Below are 17783 nucleotides of genomic sequence, written 5' to 3' on the forward strand. Positions count from 1 at the left end.
CAAAATTTTAGTTGTGTGATCCAATTTCTTTGTTGGTTCATGTTGTAAACTTGTTGATTTAGTTTGTCTTAGCTCAGTTCAAGTTCATTCATTTTATAGAGCTCTAGATCTAAATTTTCTTTTAAGAATTGTTAGTTTCCAGAATTCAAAATTAGTTTCGATTTTCAATTTTTTGGTTAGATTTTGCAATTCCTTTCCATTGCTTGCACTCTAATTCTGTTTTTACTTTAGTTCACTTACTGTTTTTGGAAATTATAGCTTAAGTTCATTCAATTTGTATAATCTTAGATCTAAGTTTCTTGTTGCATATTCGGTTGTTCTAGAATTGCACTTAAGCATTCGGTTTTGTTATTCTTCTTAGATTTTGCATTTTTGTTACTTCAAATGCATTTTCCTCTTTGTTTAATCTTCATTTACATTATGTTTTCGTAAATTTTCAGCTTGTTTGGATTTTTTTTTAGAAGTTCTAGATGTTGGCAGTTGGAAGTTAGTTTTTGGTTATAGTTAGTTATTTCGGTTATGTTTACTTAGCTGCTATTTTTGTTAAATTTTCTACTTGCCATTTTCAATTCTTAGATTCAATTTTCATTTTAATTCATGTTTAGTTCATTGCATTTTCTTTTAGCTATTGTTTGTGTAATTTCTTTTGCTTTACTTAGCTTAGTTTTATGCTTACCTTCCGATTGAACAAACTTTAGATAGTATGTGGGTATAAAATGTACTTAGACTAGGAATCTCTTTAACTAATCCTCATGGAATCAACATTTAGGTTTTTTAACCTCTATTATTACTTATACAACCTATTATACTCGCAGAAACATCCGAATCACTAAGCCCATGCTTAGAGATATGTTTCATAACCACATGAAATATCTAAAGTTATGTAGATAAAGATGTTCCATTTGAACAATCTATGTTTTTTCCTATTTAGTTGACTTATATTGAATACGATTAATGACATTAAAGTTTAGTACTTTATTTTGTGAAGCATGCATACATATATATATATATATGTATATATACAATTTGATTTAAAAAGTGTGTTGGACAAATAATTGGCCTTCTCACACAAGTAATGACCTCAATGGTTTAGCACCATGGAAATGAGATTAGTTATAAGCTATGGATTGAGAGCCCAAACTTAAAATAGAATTGCCTTAATAAGGGATCAAGATGAAGTCATTTGATATTGATTTTTGTAACTGAAAGTGAATAATCTCATAGTTCACTTTGTCTGTCCTAAATTTTAGGTAGAAGTCCTATTGATTTTGTGAAAATCAAGTAGAGTTGTAGACTCAAGTTAAATACTAAGAGTATCTTAATTATCACCTGTACAGTATTGATATCTAATGATAAAAACATATACTCCATGGGAAAAAGAGAGTAATATCGTAGCATGTATTTCATACTATATGTATGTAGTTCGACCAACAAGGATAACGAAAGAATAGATCTCTGCTTTTTGTTGAGTAAGACCTTCAAGATCAAAAGATCTCATATTTAGTACCCTTAAGGACTTTTGATTGTTTCTTAAAATTTTAGTTCAATGTTAGCTATCTTGGAATGTTGCCGATGATCATGGATGATTTTATCTAATTGGACATATTTGGAGAGAAATTGAATTGAAATGGAGAAATTCTAGAAAAAGAGAAGATCATTTTGGTGTCACATTTGATTATATTTATAGGTTGACAAATTTTGTTTGAGACATTGAACATAATTGTGAATACACAAATATATCATATAATATGATAAAAGAGAGATAGCGAGGAATTTGAAATGTGATTAAATGGATCTAAGGTACTGCATACTTACTTTAATTGTACTTGAGAGTTACGATACATACCTAATAGTTCTATAAGTGACTAGATGTGATTTTGACATGTTATATGTACTTAACAATCGTATAGCAACTAAGCTCTCAAAGTATACTAGTCACATAATTTATTTTCTTGTATAAGCCTATTGTAAAGAGTTAAAAAGCATTCTTTTAATCATGAGAGTTTGCCACCTATTCTGTGCAACTAGGAGATGTTGGAAAAGGTCACCGAAAACAGTGGGCTTGGAAAACAACTACCTATTGTAGTTACAATAGCAATTGCCCATGGCAATTAAGAGTTTGATTTTTGAATCAAACTAAATACAAAAAACCGTCTCCCTTTTTTTTCCCAGGTCATGGCATTCTGCCATAAAATAAAGAAGAAAAGAATGGCATTCGGCCATTTGCATGGAAATGATGAAAAGGCGCTTACCATGTCTCTTCCTCTCTCAATATTTAGCATGGCATTCGGCCATGATGAAATGGGATAAAGAAGTATTCGTCCAAAGTATAAAATAAGTCTCATTCATGTGGGATTATGTGATAAGCCATATAAAGAACAAGAGAGGAAAAGAGAGCAATCGGCGTAAAGAAGGAAACTCTTCAGGGAATCTTGTGCATTAACGTTTAAAGACTTACGTTGTGAATAGTGGATAATTTCTGAAAACTTGATCTTGTCTTCGATCAGTGAATTAAGTTGGTGTGCTTCCGCTATATTTCTACAAATCAAGTAAATCTTCCACATTATTATCAATATATGACCTTGTTTAATTTTATTATATTATTCGTTTGAAAAACTGATTCAACGAAGATGCAATAGGAAAAGGAAAAGTTGGAAAGAAGGCAACATAAAGAGAAGGCTAAGATCAGAACGGCTGAAGTTGCAGCAAAAATTAAGGCAAAGTTTGAGTTGAAAAAGTGACTATGAGCAGTGCGGATTTCACCTCTAGCGCTCGTTTCAAGGTCATAGTCTCCAACGATTAGGAATATTTCTCTTCTCGCTTTTTTATCCCTTGTTTTTTTTTTTAAATTCGCATTTCACTTTTGTTTTTTCTCTTCGTTTTCTCGTCATCATTGAATCGAACGTTCAATTGATGGAATAATTTTCTGATTCAATTTTGGTTCTCTCTTATTGTTTGGCAACGTGGAAATCTTGAAGGGTTTTATATTCGAAGTTGAAGATAAAATTTCCTTCTCTTCAGTGAACAAAACCAATTGCTAGGCCACAATATTTTTTGTTTAGGCAGCATCATCTAAGCAACAATTGTTTTGAGGGAAAGAAAGATGTCATATGTTGCCGGAAATTCGAAAGAGACTTCAAGTAGTTGCAAGTATAGTAAACCAAAGGTGATCGTGGGCGTTGATAGTCCACAAGGAAAAAGACGGAAGGTAAATCGTATATTGACTCAACAATGTTCTTCGCTACTCGAAGTACTAATAAACATCCGACTAAAATTTTCAATCAACCCTTGGTTAATAAAGCATTAAAGAAAAATCCCATGAATTTGGATACAATTAAGTCTAATATTAAACTGATGCTTTCTAATGCTATTATCCTTCATCTAACAATGTTTATAAAATGGCTGAACAAGTGGACATGTTTCTAAATGAGATAAAAATCTTTGAAGGAAAATTAAAATCATCAAGAAACTTGGAAGGTTTAAAGTATTAAACAATATGGTACAACCAACAACAACAACAACACACTAAATTTTATATCCCATATTTTAGAGTCAGCTGTAAGAAAAACCGAATAAAAAAATCAAGTTAGATTGTAATTTGATTCTTATTAAACAATATGATAACCAGAAAATATTTAAAATTGGAAACATAAAATTCTCAAATTTTGAGACCAAAAGAAAAAAGATAGAAAAGTTTCAAGGATTAATGAATACGATAACCACAGAACATGAACAGGCCGGTGACTCAAATGCATTGTTGCCCCCAAAAAAAAACAAAAAAAGATATAAAATACATCTAGAATCCAAAGTGGTTTTGCCCAAGTTAGAAAATAGATCACCGAAAGTTGCCCAAAGCCCCAATAGCCAAAAATATAACACTTGCCAATTTGGGATTGACCTTCACCTATGTACATCACAACATTCCAAACAATCGTGCATGATGTGTTCTAAAAAAAAAAGCTTGTTGGTCTATTGAGCTTACGCCTACGCCAACAAATGCGGGGTCCTTTGCTAGCATCGTCAATTTCAGAAGAGTCTTCTACAGTGTACTCTTGCAGAACCGACCCTCGGTTCCTAGATAATTTTCGGATAGCTGTTGCAGTTGGTGCTCCTTCTGAATTGTTTGCTGCTGCTTCTGCCTGTGAAAGAATTGAATGAGAATCCTCCCTGTAAGGCATCAACTCCTCTCCTACCGGCACCGCGTTCATCATGAACTAAAATCCCATTCAGTCAAAAAATTAAAATTTGAAGGTAAAACAAATTAACCTAAAATGTGCTGGAAACTAAATTGTTTGTTGTTAAAACATTCAACTAATATAGTTTGACCAACAAGACTATTTCACCATTGATCATAAAGAATATCAGGAGACCCTATATTATTCTGTAGAACCTTCCCTATGTGGCATTAGATCCTCACCAACAGGTACCACATTCATCATTAACTAAAAGTCAGGTCACTCAAACTTGGAATTAGAAAGAAACAAATTAAATTAACAATTTATAAAAAGTGAGCAACTAAAATAGTTTGGTATACTGATACAAGTAAAAGCATACACTGTAATATTCTTTAGTATTTGCAATATCTGAAGGATGTTTTATGCAACAGAAGCACATTCCAGACCTTCCAGTCCCTAAAATCAAACCTGAACACAAAATGGCTGTAAGCAACCTCGCCACTTGTTACAGACTGAGCACCAAGAGAATTTTTGGATGCTTAAAGAAAACAATAAATGAGACAAATGCAAATTTTCTGTCAAGTTACAAATTAATTGTCTTGAAAGATACTTACAAACAATATGAGAACCAGATTCATCCACAACTATTTCTGCTCTTCCATCTATGACTAATAAGAATGAAAGAGCAAATAAATTTCTACAGTGTGCAAAAGAGCTTCTATTCAAAATCAAACTTTCAAGTTTCACTTGTCTCTATCTCCTTAAAATTTCAAACATAGTTGCCATATTTTTGTCAGTATCAGTTTTTTCTCTTCGGCACCAGTATCATCAAACTGTTGAACGGGACAATAAATCTATGTGAACAATGATTGTTAAAGAGCAGCTAGATGAAATACAACTATGATTATTATGCCTATGATAAAATCATTTATGCATCAATTTTTTCATCACATCCACCCCACAATATAAGATTCAACCACACAACATAAACCCATACACATCAGGATACAAGTTCTCGATAGACTAAAGCAATTTTACAGTTGAAGGTAGGGGAGTCAATTTTCCCAATAAGTGTAGTCGAGCTGGGTTCAAATTATATCGACAGTGGATCGAACAAGGAGATATATGATCAGAACTTCAACCAGGAATCAACCACCGTCGGTCAGGGCAAGGAAGAAGAAGAGGTGGGAGTCCAAGAGACGAACCTGACAGAAACGCTGGGGCCGTGTAAGCAGAAAGGGAACAAGCTACAATTGCCACCTTGTAATTCGGAAATGTTGCTTGGAAGGAGAGAAAGTAATGATATGGGCCATGGGAAACGAGATGGAATTAGAGAGGTGTCAGAGAGTGAAAGCGAATCCCAGGGATCTAGCATAGGAGACAACAATATGGGCTCGAATGGTCAACGAATGGTCCACGAATGATAGAGGGAGAGAAGAATCAGGTGCGACAAGAGGAAGATGAAGATAGTATTAAGGATATTACAACTGGAACCTTGCAAGGAGTGGATCAGTTAGGCCCATTGGATAAGGCTGCATTTGATAGAGTGGAGAAAATGGGCCTGGGCCAAGTCGTGAAAAAGAGTGTCCGGTTTAATGATGTAGAGGAAGTAAGCCCATTAATAGTTGAAGAAACAGAAGAATTGAAGGCTGGGAAGGGAACTTCTGGGATTCAGAGAAAGGCAAAAAAGTGGAAATTCTATGAGAATGCAGAGGGGAAATTAATGGGAAGGGTGAACAAAAAAGAAAAAAGAACAGTTAAAAAGAATATAAGGGAGGCAAAAATCTCTGCAGTAACCGAAGAATCTGATAAGATTGCAAACGGTTCCATCTCAGTCGGGGATTTTCGGAGTCGAAATAGAGTGTTATCTAGAGTTTGGGAAGAGTCAGAAGAGTGGAGGGAAGCGGAAGCTATTTAGGAGGTGGCCGAACAACAGGGTATCGTGGCGAGAGGAGACGAGCAAGCGGTAATTAGAAAGATCTACGAGCTGGAAGGCAAGAATGATCTGTACAGGGTATGAGGAAACTAATTTATCAAAGGAAGCGAAGGACATCTGGAGGGCGGGCAAGTAGCTTGGTTTATCAGCATTAGGAGAGGAGGTCTTAGTCGCGATAGCATTCTATCTAAATCTTTTTGTTTTATTCGTTGATTTGTGGTTTAATTTATTGAGTTGTTGTGAAGAATTTGTTACTGGGGTGGCTGGTTACTTGTGCGATTTCTGTGTGGATTGACGGTGTTAAAATGAAGGTGATGTTGTGGAATGTTCGCGGTATGTGTGGAGGTACGAAAGCCCAAACAGTGAGCTCTAAATGGTGAAAAGGTACTCAGAAATTGGTTACCTGTGATCTTAGGAGATTATGGCCTTCTGAGATTTTTGAGTGGGTTTATTGCCTAGCTGATGGAATGGGTGCTAGTGCTCTAAAAGATAAGTTATTCAAGTCTGTCTTCAGGGGCTTTAAGCCAAAGATGGTAAGGTGTTTAGGATAGATTGGATCTTTCGATTTAGAAGCTAATTATGGATTTAGGAAAATATATTATTGAAAGAATGCTATATTGGGACCACAATCGACCAAGCAGCCAGAGGTGTTTCCTTTCAATGATGAACAGTGCTTCGGGTGCAGTTGATATAATAAAGACTGCTTCCATGTTTTGTGCCTGAGTTGATGTATTATGGAAGACTTGAGTCTCAGTTTTCAGTGGTGGGGTTGTTTAAAATGCTGGTTTGACGGTCAAAGAGCTGAAATGTTATTTTGGGCAGACAACTTTTTGGCATACCGGATAGCAAAGAAAGGACGATAATAATCAGGTGTTTTCTCTTTGATTGTAAAAATGTTCATGATTGATGATGTTTTTAAGGAGTTTTTAAGCCTGGATGTTTTGTAAAGGTAAGTTCTTTGACCTTGAAAGTCGGTCTACCGAGTATTAATAAAATTTATTTTGGCTGAGAAAAAAAAAAGTTCTGGATAGGCAGTTATCAATTAGAACTAGCACTGGTTAATAGAAAATCAACCAAGAAAAGCAAGTTTGAATGTTCTCATGGAAAGAATCATGACACAAGATAAGCAAAACTAATGATTGTGAAGCTCATTGTGTATGAATAACCCCCCAAAACAATGACTTCATGACATATGGCTAGCACCAAGTGATGCACCACCGCATAAACACCATGTCGAATTGAGGTATTAGAATTTTAATGAAAAAAGATCAAACCAAAATGTATAAGCTAAACCGAACTAAATACAGCTTGGTTTAATTTCTCACTTTTTTATACTCAAAAAAAATTTTAATTTTGCAATGATTTTTTGGAATTTACCTACTTAGACTACGAACAAAATGATAGCATTTTTTTATTTCATAAAATAAAATAGCATTTTAAATTAATAAAATTAAAGTTGATTAATTGGCCAAAAAAATGTTAATTAGGTTTGGTTTGAACTATTTCAGCTTTTAAATATAAGAACGGTAAAGTGAACTTAATAGTTTTATCATTATTTGAACCAAAATTAAACAAAAAAAAAAAGGAACAAACAGGATAATTTGATTGGGTTTTTTCAAATTTTCAGTTTTTATTTTCACAGCTGCAAATGATGCTTCAAAACTAAAGACTAGAGAAACCGCAATTTCACCTCTTCAGGCCGAGCAGTAGCAGTTGGTCTAACAGCATGCCTTCTGGTAACCATACATTTCCTTTGCTTTAACTCATTCTTCATAGGTCCAAGCGTAAAGATCAATAACACAAAAAAGTATTCAGCAACAATACAGCGAAACCCCAACTCATTAAAGGCCAAAGAATAGCTCAAAATGGTATCCAAAAAGGAACTAACGCGGTAGAAATTCCTTTTCAGGTTCTCAAGAATGGTGAAACAGCCATCCCAGTATCTTTCTAATTGATCAATTGTTGAGAGAAGAAGACACAGACAGCACGTACAAGCACTTACTATATTAATAAAGCAAATACATACTATATTAATAAAGCAAACACTTACGTACGATATATTTTATCTGAGGATTGAACAATTCATTTACTGCGAATTTATCTTACCAAAAAAAAAAGTAAATAATTACACAAGGTATAATTTAGACATACACCTTCCGTCACTCGCACACGGTACTTTACTTACACACTCACTTCCATCGGACACTTCACACTTGCACTTCTCTCTTTCTCACATACTCCGCATGGCACACACACTTCCATTTTATCACATTACACCTTGACTTCCGCACTTTTCTCTACCCTAACACAACAAGCACGTACTACTTACTTATACATGCCGATGTTAGCTTATTTAACCGAACTTCAAACTTCTAGTACACATATTTCTGTTTTATTTAAAATCTTACCATTCAATATAATTACTTATGTCAGTTTATACCCAATATACACATTCTAGATAGTTGCCTAAAAGATCTAGAAAGATAGGTTTAAAAAAAGAGAGTTGTGGATGATAATTTTAACACTCCTCCTTAACAACTGTACTCTCTTGGTGCTGATCTGGTAGTCTTTTTGAATTACTTTATGAATTCGCGATGATAACTGGGATTAAAAAGAGAAATAACTATCATTCTTTGACTATTTGTAAATTTGTCATTTTGAAATTTGAATTAATTGCATACGGAGACAAGTTCAATTCTTAATTTTTCTAAACCCAATTGTAATCATTATTTTAATAAGTCAAATTTAACTCTTTTAAAATCCTTTTTAATCCCAAATTATTCAATAAATTTCAATAGAAAACCTAAGCCCCCATTATTTCTCTTTTTTTTTGTCACCCGCCACAGTTCCCTTCTTCTTCTTTGTGGTTCTGCACTTCTACTTGCTGCGTTTCTCTCCATCTCTGTCGTAGCATTCTTCTATCATTCACTCCATCCGAAAGTCTTATTCTAAAATCTCACAAGACTCGGGCTTTCCTCAATGCCATCATGTAAAGTTATTGAGTAAGACTAGGGGAAGCAAATCTTCTTCTGGTTTGTGGGTATAGGGAAACCAATCACCGGTACAGTTGGCGGGTATAGGGGAAGCAATCACTGTGTCCAGACGTGTCATCGTTGTCTCTTGACTGTATCTTTTTTTTTTTTTTTTTGTGTCTTGGTGAATCGTATAGGTATTTTCCATGTCGTATGAGTGTCCGTGTGTGTTACATATCTGACACCGACACACGGAAGTAACGGACGTTTTGCTGCTTCATAAGATGTTCGATTATAGCAACATTAACATATTCAGGATTTGGCTTTCTTTGTCTTGGTGACCACTGTAGCAGTTAATGAGGATTTCTTTCTTCCAACTCTTCTTGTTGAGATTGCCTCTCTTTATCATAAATTATTTTCGAAAACTCGTTACTTGTCTCTTGCTGAGTCTTCTAAAGCTCGATTTGATCTTTCACTTTTTCTTCATGTTTTTCTTTAATTTCTCTCTAATCTGGTAACAAAACTACTTATGGTGCGCACCATGAAAAAGCCTCGTCGAACACAACATACCATCTATCAGTCGTCAGATCGCAACATCTCCATCCTTTTCTTTGATCGTCATAGCGCACAAATATGCAACAAATCACTTTCTTGTTTAATTTGCTGCGTAGATGGTCAGGCACAAATATATAACATGGACAATTGAACACTCGAAAGCTACTCACCATGGGTTTAATGTTTCAAGACGCCATTTTGTTGTAGTGTGCTGGACATGTCAACTGTTGCTGGATCTTGCATTCTCATAGAAAATCTGAAAACTCCTTAGATGTAAATTCTCCACCATTATCTATGCGTAAGCATCGTATCTTTGTGCCTGGCTCTTTTTCAACATTTTCTTTGAATTCTTTAAATTTAGTAAGCACCTCTGATTTTTCTTTCATAAAATCAACCCAAACATACCTTGAAAAATCATCAATAAAGGTTGTCATGTACTGGTAGCCGCTGACGGAAGGTTGCTTTACCTTGCCAAAAACGTCAGATAAATCAGTCGGAGAGGCTCCTTGACTCCAAACTTCAACTCCTTGTGTGGAAGCTGATTTGCTTTACCAAATTGACGATCTGCACAAATTGTGTCTTCCCGAGTTTCCGATTGAGGGAGGTCTTTGAGCGTGGCTTTGTTCATGATTTCTTTAACATTATGATAACTAATATGTCCCTGGCAAGCATGACATAGATCTGCTGTCTTGCTCTTTCGAGTTTTGTCTACGTACGCTGACATACCTAACATTACGTAGAGAGACACCAACCTTCGTCCTCCGGTGACTGATATGGCTTCTATCTTTAAGTCTTGATTTACCTTTTCAACTTTTGGACCAAACACCACATGGTTTCCCGAGGCTGTGAGTTTAGAAACTGACAATAGATTTTTCTTCATACTTGGCACATGGTATACGCTTCCCAACTTGACAAGGTGTGGGATAAATCTTGGCACAATAGTAGTCTGACCCATGGATTCAAATTGCAATAACGGTCTCATTTTCGGTCGTATTGTATTTATCGTGATTGTGAACATAACGGTTGCTATCACGGTCATTACGTTTATCACGGTCGTAAATTTTTTTTAATTTTACACAATTTATTATAAAATATAATAATTATAATTATATCGTAAAAAAATTTTAATAATTTTTAAAGTAAGTTTATGACTTTTTTATTTATATAAGAAAAATAATAATCATAATTTTTTGTCATTATAAGAGTTTTTCATACTCCAAATAGCTTTATATTTATTTAGTTATTAATAATGTATCTCTTTATTTATAAATATTTTATATTTATAAATTAAAAATGAACAAATTACAAATAAAAAAACTAAAAAATATACAAATTATATTCAATTAAATTTTGATATTAAAACTTATAACCATGAATCCAATGAGCCCGAAAACAAAATAAGTTATCAACTTTTATGTCAAAATGGGTTTGGTCCAAGCCCTATTATGTTTTTCTAATTTTTTTTTCTCCTTAATCTTCAAACTATGCAGTTTAGTTCTTAGCAAATCCCTACTCTATTTTTCTTCTCTTCTTTCTTTCTTTTCTCATGAGCGATGCCCTCTTCTTCTTTCCTAACCCAAGATGCAACCTCCAGTTCCAGCCATCGCCTATTGCTGTTCCTCCATTCATTACCCAGCTCGGAATAACCTTTCATCTTTTCTTTTCTCTTCTTTCTTTCCCTTGAGCAGTGCACATTAATTTAAACTTGAAACCTCACATCTTTACTTACTCATGCTTGATCTTAATATAGGTTTTGAATTTGATTCAGAATGAGTTTTTTGGTTTTTGATTTTTCTCAAATGAAAATTGAGATTTTTTTCTTTTTTTCTTTGGACAAAAAATAAAGTTGCAGTAATAGCAATCCGCTTTTGCCATATTTATTGTTAGGCTATTTTTTGCTGCTGTGATGTGCCGTTACCGTCGTGAATGGCATTCTCCCCTTATATTTTTTCAATAATTGTGGTGGATATCAGTGTTATCTTAAAATAGCGGCCACTTTTCGACTACTCCATTATTTTTTAAATCCCTGATCTAACCGATGTGAGTGATAGCTTTGGGTTGTTTGTAGTTCACCACAACTTGTTCTCCTTTATATGCAAACATATTTCTCAATTTCTTCTTATCTCCTATCATGTGAGTAGAAGATCTATAATCAAATATCCAATCTTTATCATAGTCGATTAATTTACTCACCGATACGAGTGTAAACTTTTCTTATGATTCGATGGTGCAAGCAACTGCAAGTTCTTCACTTTCTTCAATAGCGAGTGATACTTGAAAATTCCAATCTTTTCTTCGTTATCATTCTCTTCTTGGAAGGAAGTTGTTATCTTTCCTCGAGCTTGCTTGAACCGATAATCTCGTGTATAGTGACCTTTTCTACCACAGTTGAAACATTCAATATTCTAATGCCACGACCGAAAACTAACCATTAAAATTGCTTAAACTGAAAAACTCTACCTATTTATTAAATAAAATCAACAAAATTGACCCGATTTAATTTAATTGAGCGATTTCTTTTTCTTAGTTTAAATTGACGAATGCTCTGTCTTTGTTTTAAAGATTTTATTTCTCTTTTAAGTCCTAATTTTATTATAAAAAAATGAAGAATTCCCCCCTTTTTTTTCTTCCTTTTTAGTTTATCGAGCATGAGGGTTCACTTTCCCACTACTCTTTTTAGTCTTTTCTTTTCATTTAAATTTGGGCTCCCAAATTTAGGTTTTTTTTTTTTTTTCGCTGAGCCTTAATTTTATTAAAAAGTAGAAAACAAAGTACAGAACAACTCCACAACAATAAAAAGACCCCTTACAAAAAGCTTAAATGCCTAGGAAGATACCAGATTTCTAAACACATAATACAGAAACCACACCCAAAAAAGCCAGCATTACATACAAAACTGAAATACAGATAACCACCCAGCAAAATTTATCCACACTATCTACCCCTGCCTTTGCCAATGCATCTTTCATCCCATAGCATTCTATAAATCTTGATTAACTTCGCATTTGCAATCCCAAACATCAGAACGTCAATCCAAGATTTTGCCTCCACCTTTTTAACCTATATTGTCACTAACAGCAGCAGCTCCACGGGCTCAGTCAGTAGCTTGTCCTTCCAAACTCCATGCACACTCTGCTTGGCATCCAAGATAAAATAAACCAAAGAAATCATGGCAACCGATTCAATTGAACCAAGAACACAAAATGTATCAAATCATGAATTTTTCCACTTGTTAAGACAATTGAATTTATTCCTTAATGCCTTAACCATCAATTATTCTCTCGTGCAACACACCACTCAAATAAATTTCCAACCAATTAGCCCAGGCAAGGACCGTAAGACCATCGTAAAACTCATTTAAATCTTCCTAGCTAATATAAAATCTAGCTGATCAAAATCCAGGAAAAGAATGTCCACACTTTCACACAACATAGATCACCCCATAAATCCATCTCCCAAATCATTTAATTTTCTTTGCCAGAATAAAATCACTTTCAAACCGAAACTTCTTATTCACAATATTATTTTCTCAACAAAAACTTTTAAGGTTTTCCATTCATCCACAATCTTGTTTCAAAAAACCACTTTGAAAACCTTGATATTAGCTACTTTGAACTCCTTAAAACATGAAACTACTTTCAGCCATACATATTAGTCAACTGCTAAGGATAAATGTAAGAAATAGATAGAATGTCAATCTGGTTTGGAGATGTAGATTTTTTTTTAAATAGGTATAATAAAAAAAAGGGGGAAATATAAGGAAGGTAAGAAGCTGTATACCCTTTCAGAGTAATGGCAAGAGCATCCCCTTCTCAATTTGTCCAGATTTGATGAAATTTTAATTTTTGTCACCCAAAAAAATCTCTTCAAATGGGTAGGAGTCGAAGAGTTTTTAAGATGAGATGCTGAAAAGATTATAGGAAGTTTTTTAAATGAAAGTTTGTAAAATTTATTATTAAAAATTATTTAATAAATATTTTAATAAAAATTTTAAATCAAGAAATTTATAAATTTTAATGAGAAAATTAATAATATGTACAAAAAATATTATTAAAAATGTGATTTTATAATTAAATTTTATCGGTGTTTATTTAATGGTAAAAATGTTGTTAAAATTTTTACTAAAAATATTTATCTAAAAAACATATCAAAATTTATTAAAAAAATTTCAACATTTTTTGCATAATTAATCTATATAATAAAAACTTTCAATCTAATGATTTTGATTTTCAATTTTGGTTTTGGTTTCTATTTAAACAATTTTAATAGAGAACTTTACTTAGCAAACTTCGTAGAAGTCTTTAATGGGATGAGGTGTTATTTAAAAAAAAAAAAAAAACAAAGAAGGGGAGGATGCTTTCACTATTAAAAATTAGTGAAAATCTCCACTCATCTTTTAAAAACTAATCTAAGGTTAAAATAGTCCACATCATCTTTCCTATTTAATTGATTAAAACTCTACATTTCATTAAACCTAATACCAATTTAATAACACTCACTAAACTTTTTACTGGCTTATCCAAAATGCACTTTCTTCATTACGTTTCGCCTTACTTTTAGGCTTTTTTTTTCTATTTCCCCTAACTGGTAAACTTGAGTAGGGCATGTCAAGCGACAAAACAATTTCTCTCCCTCAATGTTTTTTATTTGCAGTGACTTTTTTATTTTTCTAGCCATATCTAAATCTTTTCTCTAAATCTAAGGTATGGATGCATTTGTATTTGATATATATTTTTCTTTCCATCTTTCCTACCTTAAGATTTTGTTTAAAATTGGTTTCTAAATGAAAATGTAAGTAATAATGAAATGATTATATGAATAAAAGGACTATGAAACTTGGACAATGCATTTTTTATAAGCATCGGTTCATGAATTGCTTTTTGTATGTATTTTTTGTGGATTTTGTTGTTTGTTCATGTACATATAAAACACAGCAATTTATTGTAGCATTAGAATATATAGTATTATTTCTAAACATAGTGCAACACATCTTTTTACATATAAACAATTTAAATATTTAGTTTTATGAAATTATTTAATGTAGGAAAGATTGATCATAATGATTTGATTGATGATACAATCATAAATAGTGTCGAAGACGATTCACTTATTGAGTATATACCAAGAGTTGGTCAGGAGTTCATTTCAAAGGAGATTACATATAACTTTCATGATGAGTATGGTAAAAGGACTAGTGATTATTGCTTTCTATATAGAACCTGCAAGTGCACAAATCAAATAATAAAGTAGAGTATTTCAAATATCATTTCTTCAGGAATTATAAAATGTAGTGTTAGGTAATTCACAATTATCAAAGGTGAAAGGTTGACATCCTATATCTAAATAGATGAATATTTAGGGTTTTAGGATTATAGGATTTTAGTAAAGATTAAAAGCTATACATAAGCAAGGTTCTAAACTTCATTGGGAAGCAAAAATTAATACCAACAACTAATCCTTAAACTTAAAAAGATTGCAAAGTAAATAAAAATGAAGTAGCAGCCGAATGCTTGTAAAGGAAATAAGAATTACATGAAAACAACTTAAAGAACCATGAAAGAAAATAGTGATGGTCGAATCTTGCAAAGTAAATAAAAAAACTTAGATCTTCAAAATTAAAGATTGTCTATGCTGAATAGTAAAGAAAACAAGAACAAGATTTTGTAAATGAGAAAACAAGAAAAGAAATCTTTGAACAAAAATATTTCTTGATTGAAAAAGATTTAAAAAACAAAAATCTTGGTAATTGGCAAATTTGTCACCTAAGCCAATACTTTAACTAAAGAAATAAAGAACTAAAGAAACTAAAAGGAAAAAGAGAAGTGATGAGAGGGATAATGAAACAATAAATGGCCTTGTCTAGTTATAGACATAGGTTTGGCCAAAGGGGTAGGCTTTTATAAATGATTGAAGTTAATTCAAAAACTAGGAGATAAAGCTCTATCTTGATCCTTAAGTTCGCATACAAAAATCAAACTCTTCATTCTTGAAACGTTTTGGCCAAATGGGATGATTTTGGCCCTTGATCTTCATGTGATGCAATCTTGATCAATCTTTCCCCCTAAGTTCGGCTAAGATGAGTTTTCAAAAGAAGATAAGTTGTATTTTATTCAAACTCTTTTATTTTCAAAGTGATAAAGTTCTCATCTTGTCAAAACTCTTCAACATAAAGCAAAAGTATCATGATTGGTTTTCAACACCTCTTAGTCGAACGGGTTGAGTTTGAAGAGTTAATTGCTTGTAAACTTTTCTTTCCTCTAGCTTAGCTGAATGTGATAGTGTCATGGTGCAAGTCATTCTCTTCATGGCTTATCAAATGAACACACTTATCTTGCAAATCTACCTTGGCCGAATGGATTAGGATTCAATTGAGTTTGTGTATGCTTGAATTTGGACCAATGGTGGGCGACATTGTGCTTGCATGGTTGCGTCAAATCTGAGCTTTGCATGATTACATGCATGGCTTGTATGAAAATGAGTTTTGTGCTTGAAAAACCTAAAGCCATGAAACTAGCATGAAAAACATGCAAAATCATAAAAAATTTTAAATTTTATCACCATTTTAACATGTAAAAACGATATATATTTTGGTGCTATCACAACCCTATACTTAAATATTTGCTTGTCTTCAAACAAAATCTCAAATCAACAAAGCTAAAGAACATCGTAACAATCCTCAAAGTTAAAAATTGTACAAAACTCTTTAACATGTACTATTGCTTAATTCAAAGTTAAAAATAAATATGGAGTCATAAAAATGTCTTTCAAAAGCAAGCTTTCAATGACTCATGCTAATCATACATATACATCTACTCCATCTTTAAAATCATGCATACAACTCAAGCAAATAGAATGTAAAACACTTTATCACATCTCAATTTAACGATATAATAGGCTTCATATGTCTACTTTTCTCATCCCTTTCCATTAATGTTAGACTTATATATTCAACTCAAGATTAAAAGGTCTTTTAGGCTTTTAATGTAAGGGTTGGATCAAGATAGAAAAAAAAATTTTAACTTAAAACCCTAAGCTTACTTTTTTCTTTTAGACTTTGAACAATTGGGAGCTCTTTTTGAGACTTTGACTTATGAGGCAATCTTTATTGCTTTGTATTTTTAGCATTTTCTCTTTTGTTTTTGAACGATGGCCATTTTTTACTTTATTAGGCTTTACCTTTGCTTTTGTCGATTTTTATGCTTTCCTTGCATTTCTCTTCCTTCCAAATACAAGACTATGCCTATGATAAACAAGTAAGCACCGTGGGTTAGGATAACAAAAGAAAGGGTAATAATTAAAAAGCTTATTGGGCTTGTAATGTGGTTAAATAAAAAAAAAAGATTAATATAAAGGCTCAAAATAAAGGTACTAAGGATGCATGATCACAAAGTGGGTTTGAAAAAGGCTCAAACAGTCCAAAGAACTCCTAAATCATCTCTAGAGTCAAATATAGTCTATAATTTCACCTTAAAGGTTGAGTAAGTGAATTCTAAAACGCTTATTCAAATCTTACATTTCATGCAAATCCATATTTCACAAACTTTCATAGAAATTATAACATTTCATATAAAAAGAATAGAAATGCATGTATAAAAATCATATTCAAAATAAAAAGACATGCTTAAGAATTCTTTCAAGTTTCAATACATCCATACTTAAACTCTATATCATACTTTAGTCATTTAAGAGAATATATAATTTTAAACTATATGAATACCATAATGAAGTTTAGCAAGGCAATTTAGTTTTGAAAGTAAAGATGAGTTAAAATAAAAAAAATTTTCTTTTTCCCCCACACTTAAATTAAACCATATATCAAGAGACTTAAAGGAAAAAGAAATAATCCCTAAAATTCTTTAAAGCTGAATATCCATGATGCTAAAATTCTTGTTTTTTTTCGTCCATAAAAAAAACCCAAACAAAAATACTAAAACATATTTGTCCTAAAAAATAAAAGAAATCAAGAAATTGTAACCATTAAAGTAAAACTCGAGTTACCTCTAAGCAATGCTAGTTTTGGTCAAGCTTAACCATCCCTAAATCTTTTCATCCCTTAAGAAAGAGTTTTCTTTGTTGCCTTCTTTTTTGTGGTATAACATAAATAGACTTAGTTTGAGGAGGTGGGTTGACTCTCTTAGTAAGGAT

General features: G+C 32.6%; 1 protein-coding gene across 1 annotated transcript; it reads right to left on the bottom strand.

The window, feature by feature from the left end:
• Positions 1–3684: 3684 nt before the first annotated feature.
• On the bottom strand, positions 3685–5550 carry LOC111302389 (non-structural maintenance of chromosomes element 4 homolog A-like). The gene is made up of 4 exons (XM_089744240.1): positions 5381–5550; positions 4790–4872; positions 4622–4713; positions 3685–4214 (listed from the first exon to the last, which is right to left on the bottom strand). Exons 1-4 carry the CDS (start codon positions 5548–5550, stop codon positions 3948–3950), a joined length of 612 nt encoding a protein of 203 aa, XP_089600366.1. The 3' UTR covers positions 3685–3947.
• Positions 5551–17783: the final 12233 nt, after the last annotated feature.

Source organism: Durio zibethinus, chromosome 15 (assembly GCF_047325235.1).
Source record: "Durio zibethinus cultivar Kanyao isolate XHJ-2024 chromosome 15, ASM4732523v1, whole genome shotgun sequence".
Lineage (NCBI taxonomy): Eukaryota > Viridiplantae > Streptophyta > Magnoliopsida > Malvales > Malvaceae > Durio > Durio zibethinus.

What these genes read in the sequence shown, in the direction of transcription:
- LOC111302389 (XM_089744240.1), bottom strand. Translation starts at nt 5,550, where the DNA reads ATGCTAGATCCCTGGGATTCGCTTTCACTCTCTGACACCTCTCTAATT. An exon ending in ATCTGGTTCTCATATTGTTT is followed by an intron (nt 4,714 to 4,789) that starts GTAAGTATCTTT and finishes GTTTTCTTTAAG; the next exon opens with CATCCAAAAATTCTCTTGGT. An exon ending in TTGATTTTAGGGACTGGAAG is followed by an intron (nt 4,215 to 4,621) that starts GTCTGGAATGTG and finishes ATGGGATTTTAG; the next exon opens with TTCATGATGAACGCGGTGCC.